The sequence below is a fragment of the Esox lucius genome, chromosome 22, assembly GCF_011004845.1.
Source record: "Esox lucius isolate fEsoLuc1 chromosome 22, fEsoLuc1.pri, whole genome shotgun sequence".
NCBI classification, from domain to species: Eukaryota; Metazoa; Chordata; class Actinopteri; order Esociformes; family Esocidae; genus Esox; species Esox lucius.
This window is the reverse complement of record NC_047590.1, coordinates 21,094,572-21,111,571: the sequence shown is the minus strand read 5'-3', so window position 1 is coordinate 21,111,571 and position 17,000 is coordinate 21,094,572. Positions and strand designations below refer to the sequence as shown.

Sequence of the window (17,000 nt, the reverse complement as noted above, 5' to 3'; positions counted from 1 at the left end):
AGACTTAAAATCGGAAGTGCTTGTGTCTTACCATCCCCGTTGTTGTACTACTGTCTGTTTCAGATTTAGGTTCCAAATAGAGGCAGGGCTTCGGCAGTAGTCAAGATGGTCTCCATGGAGATCTGCTTCTGCAGCCGGTTGTGAACCTTAAACTGCAGTCAGTGGAATGGCATGTACCTCCCCCTCTTTAATTAGGAAGTGGTTATCAGCACCTGTCCCTCCAGGACCACCTCCCTCCCCATTCTCCCCTTCTTTGCCTATTATTTGAGGTGAGGCGAGCTTCCGGATAACCCCCGTGGCATCATGGGATATTCTGAAAGCGGGAAGATTAAGGAGGAGAGGGAGCTCTTGCCAAAAGGCTTACTGGCGGATTTGTTCATGTGGCGTAAAGTTGGGGGCACTCTATACTTCAGGAAAATTCATTGTGTGTTTATTTTGTTGTGTTTTTGTGGGCCTGTATGTGTGAGTACCTTATGTTTGTGTTAGTGTATGCATTCTCGTTTGTGTAGTGTGTGGAGGAAAAAGTGACATCAACTATTTCCTTATAAACATCCTAGTGGGGATTAGAGTGCTGTCAGCCCATTGCGTCATGGGAAATTCTGGAAACAGGGAGATTAGGGGAAAACACATCTTACTGAAAGCTCACCAAGATATCTGTTCATGCAGAGGAGAAATGGTGTGTGTATGTGTGTGCGTGTAAGAGAAAACATATATCATGTTGTTATGCATGAATCAATATTATCTTTATCAGTCCAGGATTCTGCAAAGATTTTTTGTGACAGCTGTGGGCTAACATACTTGGTTTTGCCATTACAATTACAACACTTTGCAAGGCATAATACACTTATTTTGTCCAATTTGTAATACAAATTCAGGGAGACAAGTAAAAGCTTTGTTGCCGTGTGACTTGATTGATGCTAAATATTTGGTATTTGACTTTGATTGAGACATCCGCTAAGCACTCACACTCGCCACTTTTGATTGGCGGAATCCCCATCGAAACAGGATGCAGTTCTTAAGTGCTTAAGTGCTGATCCAATTGACAAAAGCTGCCCTATTGGCCACTGACCTAGCTTGAGAGGACGAGTGGACAACTTTATTAATTTGCAGGTTTGATGTCGTCCACAATTTAATGTAAACCATAGTCCTGTGTGTAACACCTGTGGCAGCGCAGGCACAGTGTAACATTTAATCACCCAACAAAGTGTTGGTGTCAGACTCAAACAGAGCCTGAGCTTTAATGGATGTGATGGGTGCGCAGCTTGACAGGGGACCACAAGAACGTTTGTCTTGTTGATGAATGAAATAATAGTAAGCAGAATAAAATTATATTATGAATTTTGTTTTTCTGGATTTGCTATATTCTATTTATTTAAGGGACTATTAATGTTGATATTTAAGTGATAAACATCTGCATTTGTTTTATGATTCCATAATGCATTTTTAGGATCGACCAATCTGTGACCATGGAGGCATAACATCACATCTTGCTGGCTCGTTAGCTAAGGATGTGAGTTGTGGAAGATAGCTATAGTAACAAAACATACAAATGAAACATAGATATGTTTACCACTCAGTGGAAAGAAAGGGAATACAATATAAATCTAATTATAATTTGTGCCCTTCACAAATGTCACTAGTATAGTTGTTAAATAGCAGCAGCATGAGAATATTGATAGATGTAACATTACAATGACAGCAGCAGCATTGCAGGATAAAGTGAAAAGACAGTGATGATCCTGGTCCAAAAGCAGCAGCTAGCAGCGAGGCCTTGTGCTTAAGGTACACATTGTTTTAGCCTTATAGCAAGATGCTGTTCATCGAGGTAGATTATTTTGTATTGGCCAAGTCCTGACCATAATCCAATCAAGATGGTGTGGCTGGACCTGAAGTGGCCAGTACATGCCAGGCACCCTTCAAACCTCACTCTAATTTAGGCAAAAAAGCCTCAAGAAAGTTTTCAGAAACTGATTAGTGGCTTTAACAGACGCTAAGTTATCGCTTCTAGTGGATGTGCTTCAAGGTTATTGAATAAAGTAGTTGACATATTTGAAATTACACATGAAAATAGTTTTTCTTAAATAAACCACTTTACTTAAATAAAAAATGAAAATGTACATGTTTTTGTTTGTGTCCTTTATTTGAAAAGCTTGTATTATTTTACGAAATTGGGGTTAAGTTAATAAATGTATTTGTTAATTTTAATACACAAATAATGACCATCCCTGTAAGGTTAAAAACTTTCAAGTAGCACTGTAAAAAATTAAGGAAATACTGAAAACACACATGGGGTCTCAATGAATGAAATATATGAAAGTTAAAAACTTTACTGTACATTGTGTAATTCGTTGAGAACAAAATGACGGTACAACGGTCAATGGAAACCGGAATCACCAACCGATTGAAGGCTGGATTCAAACTCTGAAAATCAAAGGTGTTTGGCCCCCATGTGCTTGTATACACAGCTGACAACATCTGGGCATGCTCCTGATGAGACGGTGGATGGTGTCTTGGGGGATCTCCTCCCAGACCTGTATGAGGGCATCGTTGAGCTCCTGGACAGTCTGTGGTGCTACTTGGTGGCGTTGGATGCACCGATACATATAGTCTCAGAGGTTCTCAATTGGATTCAGGTCTGGGGAATGTGAGGGCTAGTCAATGGCATCAATGCCTTCATTATCCAGGAAGTGCCTACACACTCTGGTCACATGAGGCATTGTCCTGCACCAGGAGGAACCCAGGGCCCACTGCACCAGCGCAAGGTCTGAGTATTTCATTCAGGTACCTACCAGCAGTCAGGGTAAGGTTGGCTAGCACGTGAAGGTCTGTGTGACTCTCCAAGGATATGCCTCCCCAGACCATCACTGACCCACCACTAAACCGGTCAGGCTGGATGATGTTGCAGACAGTATAACGTTCACCATGGTGTCTTCAGAGTATTTCACTTCTATCACATGTGCTCAGTGTGAACCTGCCCCTCATCTGTGAAGAGACTTTTCTGGTGTTCTCTGGCAAATTCCAATCGAGCTGCATGGTGCTTGGCTGTGAGCACAGGTCCCAATAGAGGACGTCGGGCCCAATGCCACCCTCATGGAGTCTGGTCTGTTTGTTACTTGGTCAGAAACATGCATACCAGTAGCCTGGTGGAGGTCATTTTGTAGGGCTCTGGCAGTGCTCTTAATGTTCCTCCTTGCACATAGGAGCAGATACTGGTCCTGCTGCTGAATTGATGCCCTTCTACAGCCCTGTCCAGCTCTCCTTGTATAACGGCCCATCTCCTGGTATCTCCTCCATGTTCTTGAGATTGTATGGCATGTATGGATGTGCCATCCTGGAGGAGCTGGAATACCTGTGTAACCTGAATGGGCTGCAGGTACCGACCTCATGCTACCAGTAGTGACAAAGACACTAGCGAAATGCAAAACTAGAAAATAATCAGTCAGGAAGGATGAGGAGAGAACAATTGTCTGGCCACCACCTGCAAAACCACTACCTTTTTGGGGTTTGTCTTGCTGTCATTAGGGACCCTCCACATCCATACCAAAAACTGCCCTCCTACCATTCAGAGAGGCGGTAAAGGTCTCTTTAATCCCACACCAGCAGGCTCAGGAACAGTTTTTTTTCCCCCATCTACTGTAACCTGCTTAACTCCGTGACACAGAGAACTCTGTGACCAATCACTACCCCCCACCCCTCCACCCCCCACCTCTCTGGGACCTTGTTGCACAACTCCCTTTGTACTGCTCTGACACTACCTTGCAAAGTCTGATAATGGACATTTTCAGGTGTTACAGGTTAAGTGTCTACCTCTGGAACCTCACTGCTGCTATCCCTGCATTTCAGTTGCACATTGCACCTTGCACATTCAGTTTGCCTCTTTGCACATTTAGAATTGCCATCTTGCTTGCATTTTTACAATTAAATACACATGTCTATCTTGGGAGTCTCATTGCTGCTATCTCTGTATCCCGGTTGCACATGCTAACCTACTGCTTCAATTTGCCTCGTTTGCACATCTAGAATCCCATTTAGAATTGCCATTTGTATGCGCACAAATACTGTCCCATTTGTAACATACACTCACCTAAAGGATTATTAGGAACACCATACTAATACTGTGTTTGACCCCCTTTCGCCTTCAGAACTGCCCTAATTCTGCGTGGCATTGATTCAACAAGGTGCTGAAAGCATTCTTTAGAAATGTTGGCCCATATTGATAGGATAGCATCTTGCAGTTGATGGAGATTTGTGGGATGCACATCCAGGGCACAAAGCTCCCGTTCCACCACATCTCAAAGATGCTCTGTTGGGTTGAGATCTGGTGACTGTGGGGGCCATTTCAGTACAGTGAACTCATTGTCATGTTCAAGAAACCAATTTGAAATGATTCAAGCTTTGTGACATGGTGCATTATACTGCTGGAAGTAGCCATCAGAGGATAGGTACATGGTGGTCATAAAGGGAAGGACATGGTCAGAAACAATACTCAGGTAGGCCGTGGCATTTAAACGATGCCCAATTGGCATCGTTTAAAACATCCCCCACACCATTACACCACCACCAGCCTGCACAGTGGTAACAAGGCATGATGGATCCATGTTCTCATTCTGTTTACGCCAAATTCTGACTCTACCATCTGAATGTCTCAACAGAAATCGACACTCATCAGACCAGGCAACTTTCTTCCACTCTTCAACTGTCCAATTTTGGTGAGCTCGTGCAAATTGTAGCCTCTTTTTCCTATTTGTAGTGGAGATGAGTGGTACCCGGTGGGGTCTTCTGCTGTTGTAGCCCATTCGCCTCTAGGTTGTGCGTGTTGTGGATTCACAAATGCTTTGCTGCATACCTCGGTTGTAACGAGTGGTTATTTCAGTTAAAGTTGCTCTTCTATCAGCTTGAATCAGTCGGCCCATTCTCCTCTGACCTCTAGCATCAACAAGGTATTTTTGCCCACAGGACTGCCGCATACTGGATGTTTTTCCCTTTTCACACCATTCTTTGTAAACCCTAGAAATGGTTGTGCGTGAAAATCCCAGTAACTGAGCAGATTGTGAAATACTCAGACCGGCCCGCCTGGCACCAAAAACCATGCCACGCTCAAAATTGCTTAAATCACCTTTCTTTGCCATTCTGACATTCAGTTTGGAGTTCAGGAGATTGTCCTGACCAGGACCACACCCCTAAATGCATTGAAGCAACTGCCATGTGATTGGTTGATTAGATAATTGCATTAATGAGAAATTGAACAGGTGTTCCTAATAATCCTTTAGGTGAGTGTACACTATACTTAATATTTGTACATTTTCTGCCCTCCTCTACTTGCCTTAATTGCACATTTCGTATTGCCATTTGTACTGCATTTGCCCTCATTGCACATCTATACATTTCACTTGTAATATAAATATACTTAATACTTGTAAATACTTTTTGTAAATAAATTTTCTGCCCTCAATTTGCACTTCTGGTTAGATGCTAACTGCATTTCGTTGTATAGTAGTTGTACTTGTTCAATGACAATAAAGTTGAATCTACTCTAACAAAAACATCTAACATAAAAATCTGTCGTGACCTCAACTCCAGTGCACCTTTTGCATCAAAACAGGTAACATTGATTTACAATCACTTATGCTTTAACTGTACAGATTGATATCGCTGAAGTATAATTGACTTAGTGTTACACTGTGATGATTACATGTTCCCTTAAATTTTTTTGAGCTGTGTAGTTCACTTTGTATGCCCAGGGCACTGCACTTCGTATGCAATAGTGTGCCATGAAAGATGTAGCCTTTCATTTACTTCCAGTGTACTAGTCTTCTGATACATGTTTTCATGAAGGTTGTTATGGGTTCAACTCTGGAAGATGGCCATCTCTTTGATACATTCATAGAAACCCCTTGGAGTCCATCCTTAAAATTGAGCAAAAACAGAGGAATGACCTCAAGGTTAAATCAAACCATCAGTTAACAGGACCCCCTTTTCTGGAAATAACGGTGCAATGAGGATAGCAGGGAAAGTGAAAGGACGTTATCTAAAAACTTCAAATTAGTTTTCAAGAGGAAGGCAGCATGGATAGAAAACTACCCACATTTTGTGTAAAATGTTGCACTGTTTTGAGCCCTTTGAGCTGGCTCTTTCTTTTTTTAAATACATTTTCATAGTCATTATTAAAGTACTTTGTCTGAAATAAAATCCAGATGAATATGTTTAGCATGGTCTATCTCATGCTGGGAGGGCTGTTGGTGTTTTGGGAGCAACTTTGCTAAGAAGGCAGTTTATCTAAACATCTGCACTAACTGGCTTTGCTTAAGTGCAAAAGCATGCTAATAAACTCCATCCAAAATGCTATGAAAGTTGTTAATAATGTCTTCTAAGTGAGTTCAGATAGTTTACATGAAAATGACAGTTCAAATCTTAAATGACTATTATACCTTTTAATTGTCAGGTCAAGCACATTCAAATTCCAGCATGTGTCTCTGTTTAATTATATTCCACTTTTTTGACCAAATCCATTTCAAATGCAGGAAATAGAAATCCTCACACAGGACACCAAATGTGTTAATAATATGAACTGATAAATAACACAACCAACCAACAAAACCACCTAAATGACAGACCCGTACACACGGCATCTTATACCAGGACATTTTTATTTACAGCTGATAAAATGACACAAGGTTTGTTACAGGGTGATCCACAGGATACGGCCACGTCAACAGTTTCCACCCCCTGCGTAAGCACACTCAGTCTGGGGAGTCCAGAGGGGGACAAGAGGAGGGACACAATATACAGAGCTAGAAACACACCAGTACTCTCTATGTAGACAAACTTAGACAGAGTCCGAGGCGACAGGAGGAGAAAGGTGGGAGGAGTAGGGGGAGTCGGTGTGGAGGGGGGACTCATATTCAGATATAAAAGAACATGTACAAATCTCATGGCCACCAGGCACTGTGCTCCCTATTTACAGTTGTCTTAACTTCAAGACTGCAGATACAGTTAAACATCGTGCTTCAGGGGGAGAACACAAATGCCTTTTTATGGGTTGGAGGGTAAAATCAATGGGTTAAGTCTGAGAAGTAGGAGTACAGGGAATTCTCAGACTAACATGCAGAGCTATCCAGCCAGAAAACTAATGACTGCTTTTCTTGTTTCTTTTACTCAGAGCACACAGCGCACTCACACATCACACATTTCAGTAACCACAGTACGCTGCCTGCACAAATACACTAAGGTACCGTAGCAGACCTTACTGACGGGGTACACTTAGCCATCAAGCAGTGGCAAAGACTCGATTTCCCAGCATTCACAGTGCCACTGCATAATTAACGACAGGGTCATTGCAAACTAATGGGCAGCACACTGGTGTCCGTGACCTCGACTCTGTGAAGAACAGTCCAGTCGTCAAAGATCATGTGGTGCAGCTCCCTTGACTAACGGCAAACAAGCCTCAATTAAACTTCAATTTAATGTTTAATTTAATGGTTTACACAGTTGTCACTGTAGCAAGGGTCCAGAGGGCCAATTGGCCGTGGGAAAACCAAGGCATGCTAACATCTTAAGTACAGCCTCTATTGAAATGCTGTGAAGTAGCCTTAGGGCCTACTGTGTGAGTTTTTTTTGGGGTAAAGCGAATTAATAGTAAAGAGCACTGTCACGTCGGAACTGAACTGTCGTACCAGAAATAAACTTTTTTTTTTCATTTGGAGAGCGTTCACACAAGAAAGCCAAGCCTATTTTTGCTTTGAAAAAAGACATCTTAACTGGGTATATTTACATAAGAGCTTTGTAAAATATCTTTTTTTTTCTTTACCTATTTACATGACAGTGTCAGAGAAAGAATAGGAACAGAAAAAGAGTGATTGGTTATTGATATTGGCATTACACATAATGTACTGTTTTTATTTAAAAACATAACTGAAATGTATGTCTGTGTTGTCCAGTCTTTAACAATTGTGATACAGACATAAGAAATTTGTTGGTTTTCCATTCAGCTAATAGTTTTGGCACAACTTCAAATGAAACAGACAATATTGGGCATGAGCATCTTTTGCTTTCTATGAACTAATGTTTTTCTCCAATAACTACTCACAAAACTGTATGACAACCACATTCAATTTTCACATTTCGATTTCATGTTAACATCAACTGTTTTGTTTCTGTCTTTGAGAAACAGTTTTCTTTAAATTAATACAACAGCAAATTTCAAAGGGCAAAAAGTCCTGTTTAGTCTATGATGTAAATTAAAAGTACACTATGGTATCTGCTTTTCATTGTTGGGTTCTGAAGTGCGACATAAACAATTGCTGTGGACTAATTACAGATACACCATGTAGAATACAGACAAATCAACAGGAAAAATGATTCATAACACCAAGGGGCTGGCGCTGACAAATTTCCTGCATGAACAAAAACCATAACAGCTTCCACTTTTTGACAATATTGGTTCAATCATGGCATTGCCATTCATTCTGCTTCTGAAAGGTGACCATACACTATACCTAAAATGAAGCCAGCTCATTGGTCAACAGTGGCAGGTTTCTTTCTGTCCACATTTTTTTTTTTTCTGAAACACTTCCTATCCACAGAAACTGTGATCCCCTGGATGTAACCTACAATGCCTCGATTTTGCCTTGACTTGCTGACTAACAGATGTTATCATTAAATAATGTTTTTCCTTTCTTATCCTAACACTTCTTCTAAATAAATGATACACTAGTAAAATAATAGAAACGTGACAGTGTATACAGTCAACGAAAAAGCTTTTGATCAAATTTCCAAAATATATTTACACAAAAATAGCTTTCATACTTAACAGTATATGCACGCTTCAAAGCAAGCTCTCATTTGGATTAACCAAGACAAGAATAACTACTATGTGCAAAGGAACTTTCACAGTAACTGTTCTTTTTTTTTTTAACAAAACAAAATGGTGGCAAAACCAATGAGCTAGCTCAACATTCTTTGAGCTGGCAAATCAGGCTTGGGCATACTCAAGTATACAGGGGTAAATGTGGCATAGCACAGAAGTATGAGACAGGACAGCCCGGACACCACATCTCAGACCAAAGCCACAATAGTAAGACAAAACTGCTGCTGTGAGGGTAGCCTACTCTGTGAACACTATTGTAGGAGATAGTTATACTATGCAGAGTAGACTTCAGTAGGAGTCGACAGTGGGGTAATTATCCCAAAGGCAGAGACTCTGTGGTGTGTATTTGTGTTTTGTTGTGTATATGTATTGTGTGTAGAGGAGGACATGTTTTTGCCACACAAAATGAGTAAGAGGAGGTAAGAGAATAAAGAAATGCAACAGATAAGCAACGACTAAGCCGTAAAATAAAATCTTATTTGGACGGAAAGAAAAAAAAAAGAAAAAAAAAAGGGCTCTTTGACTGGTGGGTTCATAGAAACAACATAAATGATTAATCACATACAAATGCTTGTTATTAGGTTCTTTCTTTCTCTGTCTTGCTCTTTATAATTGTTATTTACACCACTTTTCTCTGGGCCCTTGTGTACATATGAGATCTCATCATATTTTTTTCCATGTCATTTTACTGGGTTTTGGTCTCAGGGTAGGGCGCTCCGGAATGTTCTCGTTTGCAGCGAGGGGCGAAAGGGCACACTTGTATTATGCTTTGCTGTCGTCCTGCTTTGTGTGGATGCTGTTGTCGCTGTGCACTTTGATCTCTATCATGTCAGGCTTGAGCGTCTCCTTCCCATTCTCCTCCTTTAGCGGTAACTTCCTGGGGAAGAAAGACAAAAGAGACAGACATGTCTGAGATATGGACTTCAAAAGAAAGGGTTTATTATTGCTGCACACCTCGCGCAGCCTACTTCCCACCGAAGACAATATATGCAATGTATGCCTATTGTTCATTATAGTAACTGTACACTAAAGACACACATAAACAATACATAGACATGGAATGTGAAAGGACTTAATCACCCAGTGAAACATAAACTCAATGGACAGTTAGGCGCATTGAGTCCCATAGTGGTGGCTTACTATAAAAAGGAGGTAAACAGGTATTCAGTTGCTGTTTGATTAAATGTTAGAGAACGTGTGACGATCCCCACAGATGTTCAATGGCATTCGAGTCCGGGCTTTATAATGGGGATTCACAGAGCTGTCCCGAAGTCACTCCAGCATTGTCTTGGCTCTGTACTTCAGGTCTTACTGAAAGATGAGTCCTTGCATTCCAATAGCATGATGCTCTCATTATCATGTTTAACTGAAGGGGTCGTATTAGCAGGGTGATAAGCCGTACCTTCTTTTCGCCAGGCGTAGTGCTTGGCATTTAAGATTAACAGTTATACTTTGTTCTTATCAGAAGAGAGAATTTCCTCATGCTCTCAGAGTCCTTCAGTTGTCATGTGATATGCCTTTTACTCAGGATTGGCTTCTGTCTAGCCACTCTACTATGAAGGCCTGATTGTCAAAGTGCTGCAAAGATGGTTGTTCATTCTGGCAAGTTCTCCCATCTCTGCAGAGAAACTCTAAAACTCTGTTAAGAGTAGGCTTTGGGTTCCTGGTCACATCCCTGACCAAGGCCCTTCTTGCCAGGTTACTTAGCTTGGCCAATTCTTTCTAAAAAAGTGTTTCTGCTTTGTCATTATGGTGTATTATTGTGTGTAGATTGATGGCAAAAAGCATAGATTTTATATTTTATGCATTATGTTTAACAACAAAATGTGTGAGAAAGTGAAGTGGTCTGAATACTTCCTTAAGGCCCTGTATAACCTTCTATGTTGTAACTTAAGGTTGTAATTTATTTATTTCCTATTCAATTGCACATTGGGTTACCGATTGTATTAATGTGTAACCGAGAGCCGAATGTATTAACGTGTAAAATCTCAGTAGACAGTTATGTACAGTGGGGAGAACAAGTATTTGATACACAGCCAATGTTGCAGGTTTTCCCACTTACAAAGCTTTTAAAATGTTTATCATAACTCTTTAACTGTGAGTTGAAGAATCAAAACCAAAATCTAGAAAATCACATTGTATTTTTAAGTAATTCATTTGCATTTTATTGCATGACATAAGTACTTGATACATCAGAAAAGCAGAACTTAATACTTGGTACAGAAACATTTGTTTGCAATTACAGAAAACATACATTTACTGTAGTTCTTGACCAGGTTTGCACACACTGCAGCAGGGATTTTGGCCCAATCCTCCAAACAGACCTTCTCCAGATCCTTCAGGTTTCGGGGCTGTCGCTGGGCAAAACAGACTTTCAGCTCCCTCCAAAGATTTTCTATTGGGTTCAGGTCTGGAGACTTACCAGGCCTCTCCAGGACCATGAGATGCTTCTTACGGAGCCACTCCTTAGTTGCCCTAGCTGTGTGTTTCGGGTGGTTGTCTTGCTGGAAGACTCAGCCACGACCCATCTTCAATGCTCTTACTGAGGGAAGGAGGTTGTTGGCCAAGATCTCGCGATACATGGCCCCATCCATCCTCCCCTCAATACGTTGCAGTCATCCTGTCCCCTTTGCAGAAAAGCATCTCCAAAGAATGATGTTTACACCTCCATGCTTCACGGTTGGGATGGTGTTCTTGGGGTTGTACTCATCCTTCTTCTTCCTCCAAACACGGCGAGTGGAGTTTAGCTAAAAAGCTCAATTTGTTTCATCAGACCACATGACCTTCTCCCATTCCTCCTCTGGATCATGGCTTGAGCAGGGGAATCATGCGTGCGCTGCAGGATTTTAATCCATGACGGCGTAGTTTGTTACTAATGGTTCTTTGAGACTGTGGTCCAAGCTCTCTTCAGGTCATTGACCAGGTCCTGCCGTGTAGTTCTTCCTCATGATCATTGATGCCCCACGAGGTGAGATCTGGCATGGAGCCCCAGACCGAGGGAGATTGACCGTCATCTTGAACTTATTACATTTTCTAATAATTGAGCCAACAGTTGTTGCCTTCTCACCAAGCTGCTTGCCTATTGTCCTGTAGCCCATTCCAGCCTTGTGCAGTTATACAATTTTATTCCTGATGTCCTTACACAGCTCTCTGGTCTTGGCCATTGTGGAGCGGTTGGAGTCTGTTTGATTGAGTGTGGACAGGTGTCTTTTATACAGGTAACAAGTTCAAACAGGTGCAGTTACTACAGGTAATGAGTGTGGAACAGGAGGGCTTCTTAAAGAAAAACTAACAGGTCTGTGAGAGCCAGAATTCTTACTGGTTGGTAGGTGATCAAATACTTATGTCATGCAATAAAATGCAAATTAATTATTTAAAAATAATTCAGTTTCTCACAGTTGAAGTGTACCTATGATAAAAATTACAGACCTCAACATGCTTTGTAAGTAGAAAAACCTGCAAAATCGGAAATGTATTAAATACTTGTTCTCCCCACTGTATAAACATCTAGTAACAGGGTCAGAACCCCTTGCATGTGAATACAATTGTGCTCATAAGTTTGCATAGCCTGGCAGAAAATGTGAAATTCTGGCAGAAAAACTAATATTTTATTTAAGGATAGTGATCATATGAAGCCATTTATTATCACATAGTTGTTTTGCTCTTTTTTAAATCATAACGAGAACAGAAATCACCCAAATGGCCCTGATCAAATGTTTACATACCTTTGAATGTCTGGCCTTGTTACAGACACACAAGGTGACACAGATGAAAATGGCAATAAAAGGTGAATTTCCCACACCTGTAGCTTTTTAAATTGCAATTAGTGTCTGTGTATAAATAGTCAATGAGTTTGTTAGCTCTCACGTGGATGCACTGAGCAGACTAGATACTGAGCCATGGAGAGCAGAAAATAACTGTCAAAAGACCTGCATAACAAGGTAATGGGACTTTATAAAGATGGAAATGGATATAAAAAGATATCAAAAGCCTTGCAAATGCCAGTCAGTACTGTTCAATCACCAATAAAGAAGTGGAAAATTGGGGAATCTCTTGACACCAAGCCAAGGTCAGGTAGACCAAGAAAGATTTCAGCTAAAACTGACAGAAGAATGGTTCGGGATACAAAGAAAAACCCACAGGTAACCTCAGGAGAAATACAGGCTGCTCTGGAAATGAGACCAAAATAGAGCTTTATGGTTGAAACCATAAGCGCTATGTTTGGATAGGGGTCAACAAGGCCTATAGTGAACAGAATGTTCACTGATGTTTTGGGGGTGTGTAAGCTCTAAATGCATGGGAAATCTTGTGAAAATTGATAGCAAGATGAATGCAGCATGTTATCAGAAAATACTGGCAGACAATTTGCATTCTTCTGCACAAAAGCTGCGCATGAGACGCTCTTGGACTTTCCAGCATGACAATGACCCTAAGCACAAGGCCAAGTTGACCCTCCAGTGGTTACGGCAGAAAAGTTGAAGGTTCTGGAGTGGCTGTCACAGTCTCCTGACCTTAATATCATCGAGGCACTCTGGGAAGATCTTAAACGTGCGGTTCATGCAAGACGACCAAATACTTTACATGACTTGGAGGCATTTTGCCAAGACGAATGGGAAGCTTTACCCAGAATTCGGGGCCTCATACACAACTATTACAAAAGACTGCATGCTGTCATTGGTGCTGAAGGGGGCAATACACAGTATTAAGAACTAAGGGTATTCAGACTTTTGAACAGGGGTCAGTTAATCTTTTTCGTTGTGGACATTTTCTGTTTTATGCTATTCTGATCTACAGTTGAATGTGAATCCCATAAGAAATAAAAGATGTGTTTTGCCAGCTCACTCATGTTTTCTTTACAGATGGTACATATATTATCAATTCTCCAAGAGTATGCAAACTTTTGAGCACAGCTTTACATATCTAGGGAACTAGAAATATACAAATAAGAAACTGGCCACTCAATGTATATTTTACATTGACATTGTATCGGTACGATGATAGATGCATCAATGGCAAGACAGAGTGAGATAATGGAGAATAAAGCATCCATTACATAAGCACAGTTAACACTATTTGACTGACTCGCTGTCTAATGACTACAGTGACATGAATAATCTATGAATATAGTATGTCAACACCTCTCGGTTTACACACTAAACCTACAGCACATCAAATAAACAAAGATCCTTAAAGGCGAGATTAACATTTTAATCATACAGTCAAAAAAGTGAAATACAATCTATATCTGATATCTATATATGCCCACAAACCCAGTCGATTAAACGTGACACCTACTACAACCAGCAGATCTGTAGCATTCAGTGATTCCACCAGCAAGGGACAACTTTTCATTAAAGCCTGGCTACTGAACCATGTAGAACACTTCTTACTGCCTGAACATGGACGCCACCCAACCTTGCAATACTCCTTTATAGTGATGCGCATAACCTCTAGAAAGGTAAAGCCTCCTTCTGAAACCTAAAGCCATTTTCCATCACCATACAGAACACAACAAGCCCAAAATGCTAATCTGGGTCTCTGTTTGGGTTAGGGTTATATTAGGGTGGACAGGGCCTTAGAACCAACCCCCCCACAACGTAGTTCTGGATCCTTACTCTGGTTCTGTGAGAGGTGTAGTCTCGTTGGGTTCATGTACTGGGCTCCCATCGTGGTTAGTTATTCTCTCCTCCTCCGTTCTCATCTCAACGATAGGATCCTTGGACCCATCGCCCCTACGCACAAACACACACAGGCATGAGCATGCAAGTCTGTGCATGTGCGCACGCACACACACCCACACTTCAAACTTAAGCAAATCCATTTGCGACACAGCAGACGGACGCAGGGCTTTCTTGTTCTCCTCTCTCCTTTTTCTGCTTGTTTTCATTTCTGTTTTTTTCCTGATATCTCCTGTGGCCATGTCTCAATGCCGCCCTGTGTACTTAACCCTAGCACAGAAGGCTGAGCAGATATCTCTGTAAGTCTGGTTGTAATCTAACAGTCTCCGAGTGACACCAAAGCACAGTGGGGAGGCCTCTCTCCTTTGCTAACGTGCCTTTCTCCCTGACACTGTTAATCGTGCCAACGGGGCCATCCACACCAGGGCTTTAGGGCCTGTTGACAATTCAAAGAGATGTGATTGGGCTGACGAGATGGTGGCCCTGTAGCACCCTGGGTTCAATCATTCCATATGTTTAGGGTTTAGTTGTGAAGCTTCACAGTATGGTACTAATGAATCTGAGGGGATTGATATCCTATATGCCTGATGAGAGGAAAAGTCCCTATGGTTCAGTGTCTTAGACGTTCTGAGAAGTCTATATGGGCGGGTAAAGACAGTTAAGAAGTGCCATCCACATTAAAGCACTTCTCTGTGCGCATTTGGCTTAGGGGCTTCATTTGGCACACTGCCCTGTGCTATGAAATTACACTTTCACATGCAAGAAAGAAACAGGAATTATAAACTTGCCTGAAAACTTACACTGACGTGTTTCCGTCCCTCTTTTGTTTGCTTCATAATGAAGTCTGAATCTGCCTTCATTAACAGTTCGTAATGAAAAGCAACATGTTGCAAAAAAGTTTTGAAACGTGTTGACAGAGACAACAAAAGAATGGAAAAGTTGTGTAATGCTAAAAAACTAAACCTGGTGGAATATCACACAAGCAATTAGGTCAATTGGCAACAGGACAATAACATGATTGGGTATTAAAAGATCATCCAGAGTGGATGGGTCTGTCAGAAGAGGGGTTTGAGAGGGGTTCACCACTCTGTGAAAGACTGCATGGACAAATAGTGCAACAATTTGGAACCATAACTTGGCAAATGAAGTAGCCTAGCCAAGCCTAGCGTATATTGTTATGCAGCCGCATAAATAAATATGGCAAACGCAAACGACAAGCCAGATCTTGAGGACCTATTGCCTTCAAGTCTCTCTTTTGGGAAAACTTGATAATAAATAAAAATAAATGTTATGTTTTGCATGTCTTTTTGACACTGTCCTACAGAATCGGGACATCAAATCTGTGGTAAGTACCGAATCATGACTTTTGTATACTGTTACACCCCTACTTTATACTATTTTCAATTAAATACAGAGATACATGATTTGCACATCATTGCATTGTGTTTATATTTGCATTTTCCGCAGCTTAACAAATTCTTTGGAAACAGGGTTGTATGTACTTTACTTATGGAGCATAAATTGAATAAACCACTAGATGAATAAATAAAAATGTACATGCCTGTGTAGTGATGTGTAAACTGCTTTAACTGATAAACATTAATTTAGTATAAGCTACTTCAGGGTTATATATATATTTAATGTTGTCTGTTCTATTCATACCATCCCAAATGTCATTCAATGTCAATTTCACCAAATCCATTTTTTGCTGTAGTAAGATCTGTGTTCAATAACACAATTATTCTGGACCCTTACAGCTTACAAAGTATTCAGAAACTCCTTTGAAAAGAGGGAGATTGCCCTTTTTACAATTTGCCAAATTGTTCATTTGACCAATAGAAAATCTGTATTTTAGGATGCACGTTTGCATATACTGAAAATATTTTTGGTCAGAACATTTATTGAAACACTATCTTTCCAATATTATTGCATATATCGTATGGACATTTTCTTATTACAACCTACCGGTGCCTTGGATATTCATTGCTCTTTCCAGAAACGTTCATATTGTTGACACTAGTAATGGTCAGAATGTTATAGTTATGCCTGTGTAACTATCCCTCTTACTTATCTGTTAGCTCCCTATTACCTTCCATAGTTGCAATGCAAATGGCTGTCCTCCTATTACTCTGCAATTCATCAGTATTAGCATTCGTCTTTCCACTTAGTTTCAACTTCCACAGGCTGCAGTGGAGTTGGCCTAGCTGAATCTGGGTGCAACTGTTAGAATTTAAATGTCAGAAAACATTTTGTTGAAGCAAAACGTATATTTTATTTTGAAATGTAGGATGAACACTTGCTTTAAATGTATTTAAAAAAAAGTTTTTTATCAATACATGCATTTTGTACTTGCATATGAAACAAAATAACTACAACAAACCAACTTTCCGTAATGCCTTAACAAAGACACCATTTCTTTCTCCTTCTTGCTCCTACTCTTCTCCATCAGTCTGACT

The 17,000-nt window shown here is 40.7% G+C and overlaps 1 protein-coding gene across 7 annotated transcripts in view; it reads right to left on the bottom strand.

Moving 5' to 3' along the window:
- Positions 1-6,641: 6,641 nt before the first annotated feature.
- The window catches only part of LOC105019665 (neural cell adhesion molecule 2), a 436,025-nt gene continuing 425,666 nt past the window's right edge, over positions 6,642-17,000 (bottom strand). For 5 of the 7 annotated variants that reach the window (XM_020042073.2, XM_020042074.2, XM_010886014.3 and 2 more), the window contains exons 16-17: positions 14,482-14,598; positions 6,642-9,743 (exon numbers count right to left, since the gene is read on the bottom strand). In XM_020042073.2, the coding sequence (XP_019897632.1) occupies positions 9,629-9,743; positions 14,482-14,598 (232 nt within the window). In that variant the 3' untranslated portion in view covers positions 6,642-9,628. The remainder of the gene's footprint in view (positions 9,744-14,481; positions 14,599-17,000) is intronic. The other 2 variants (XM_020042077.2, XM_010886015.4) reach the window with 1 other exon arrangement.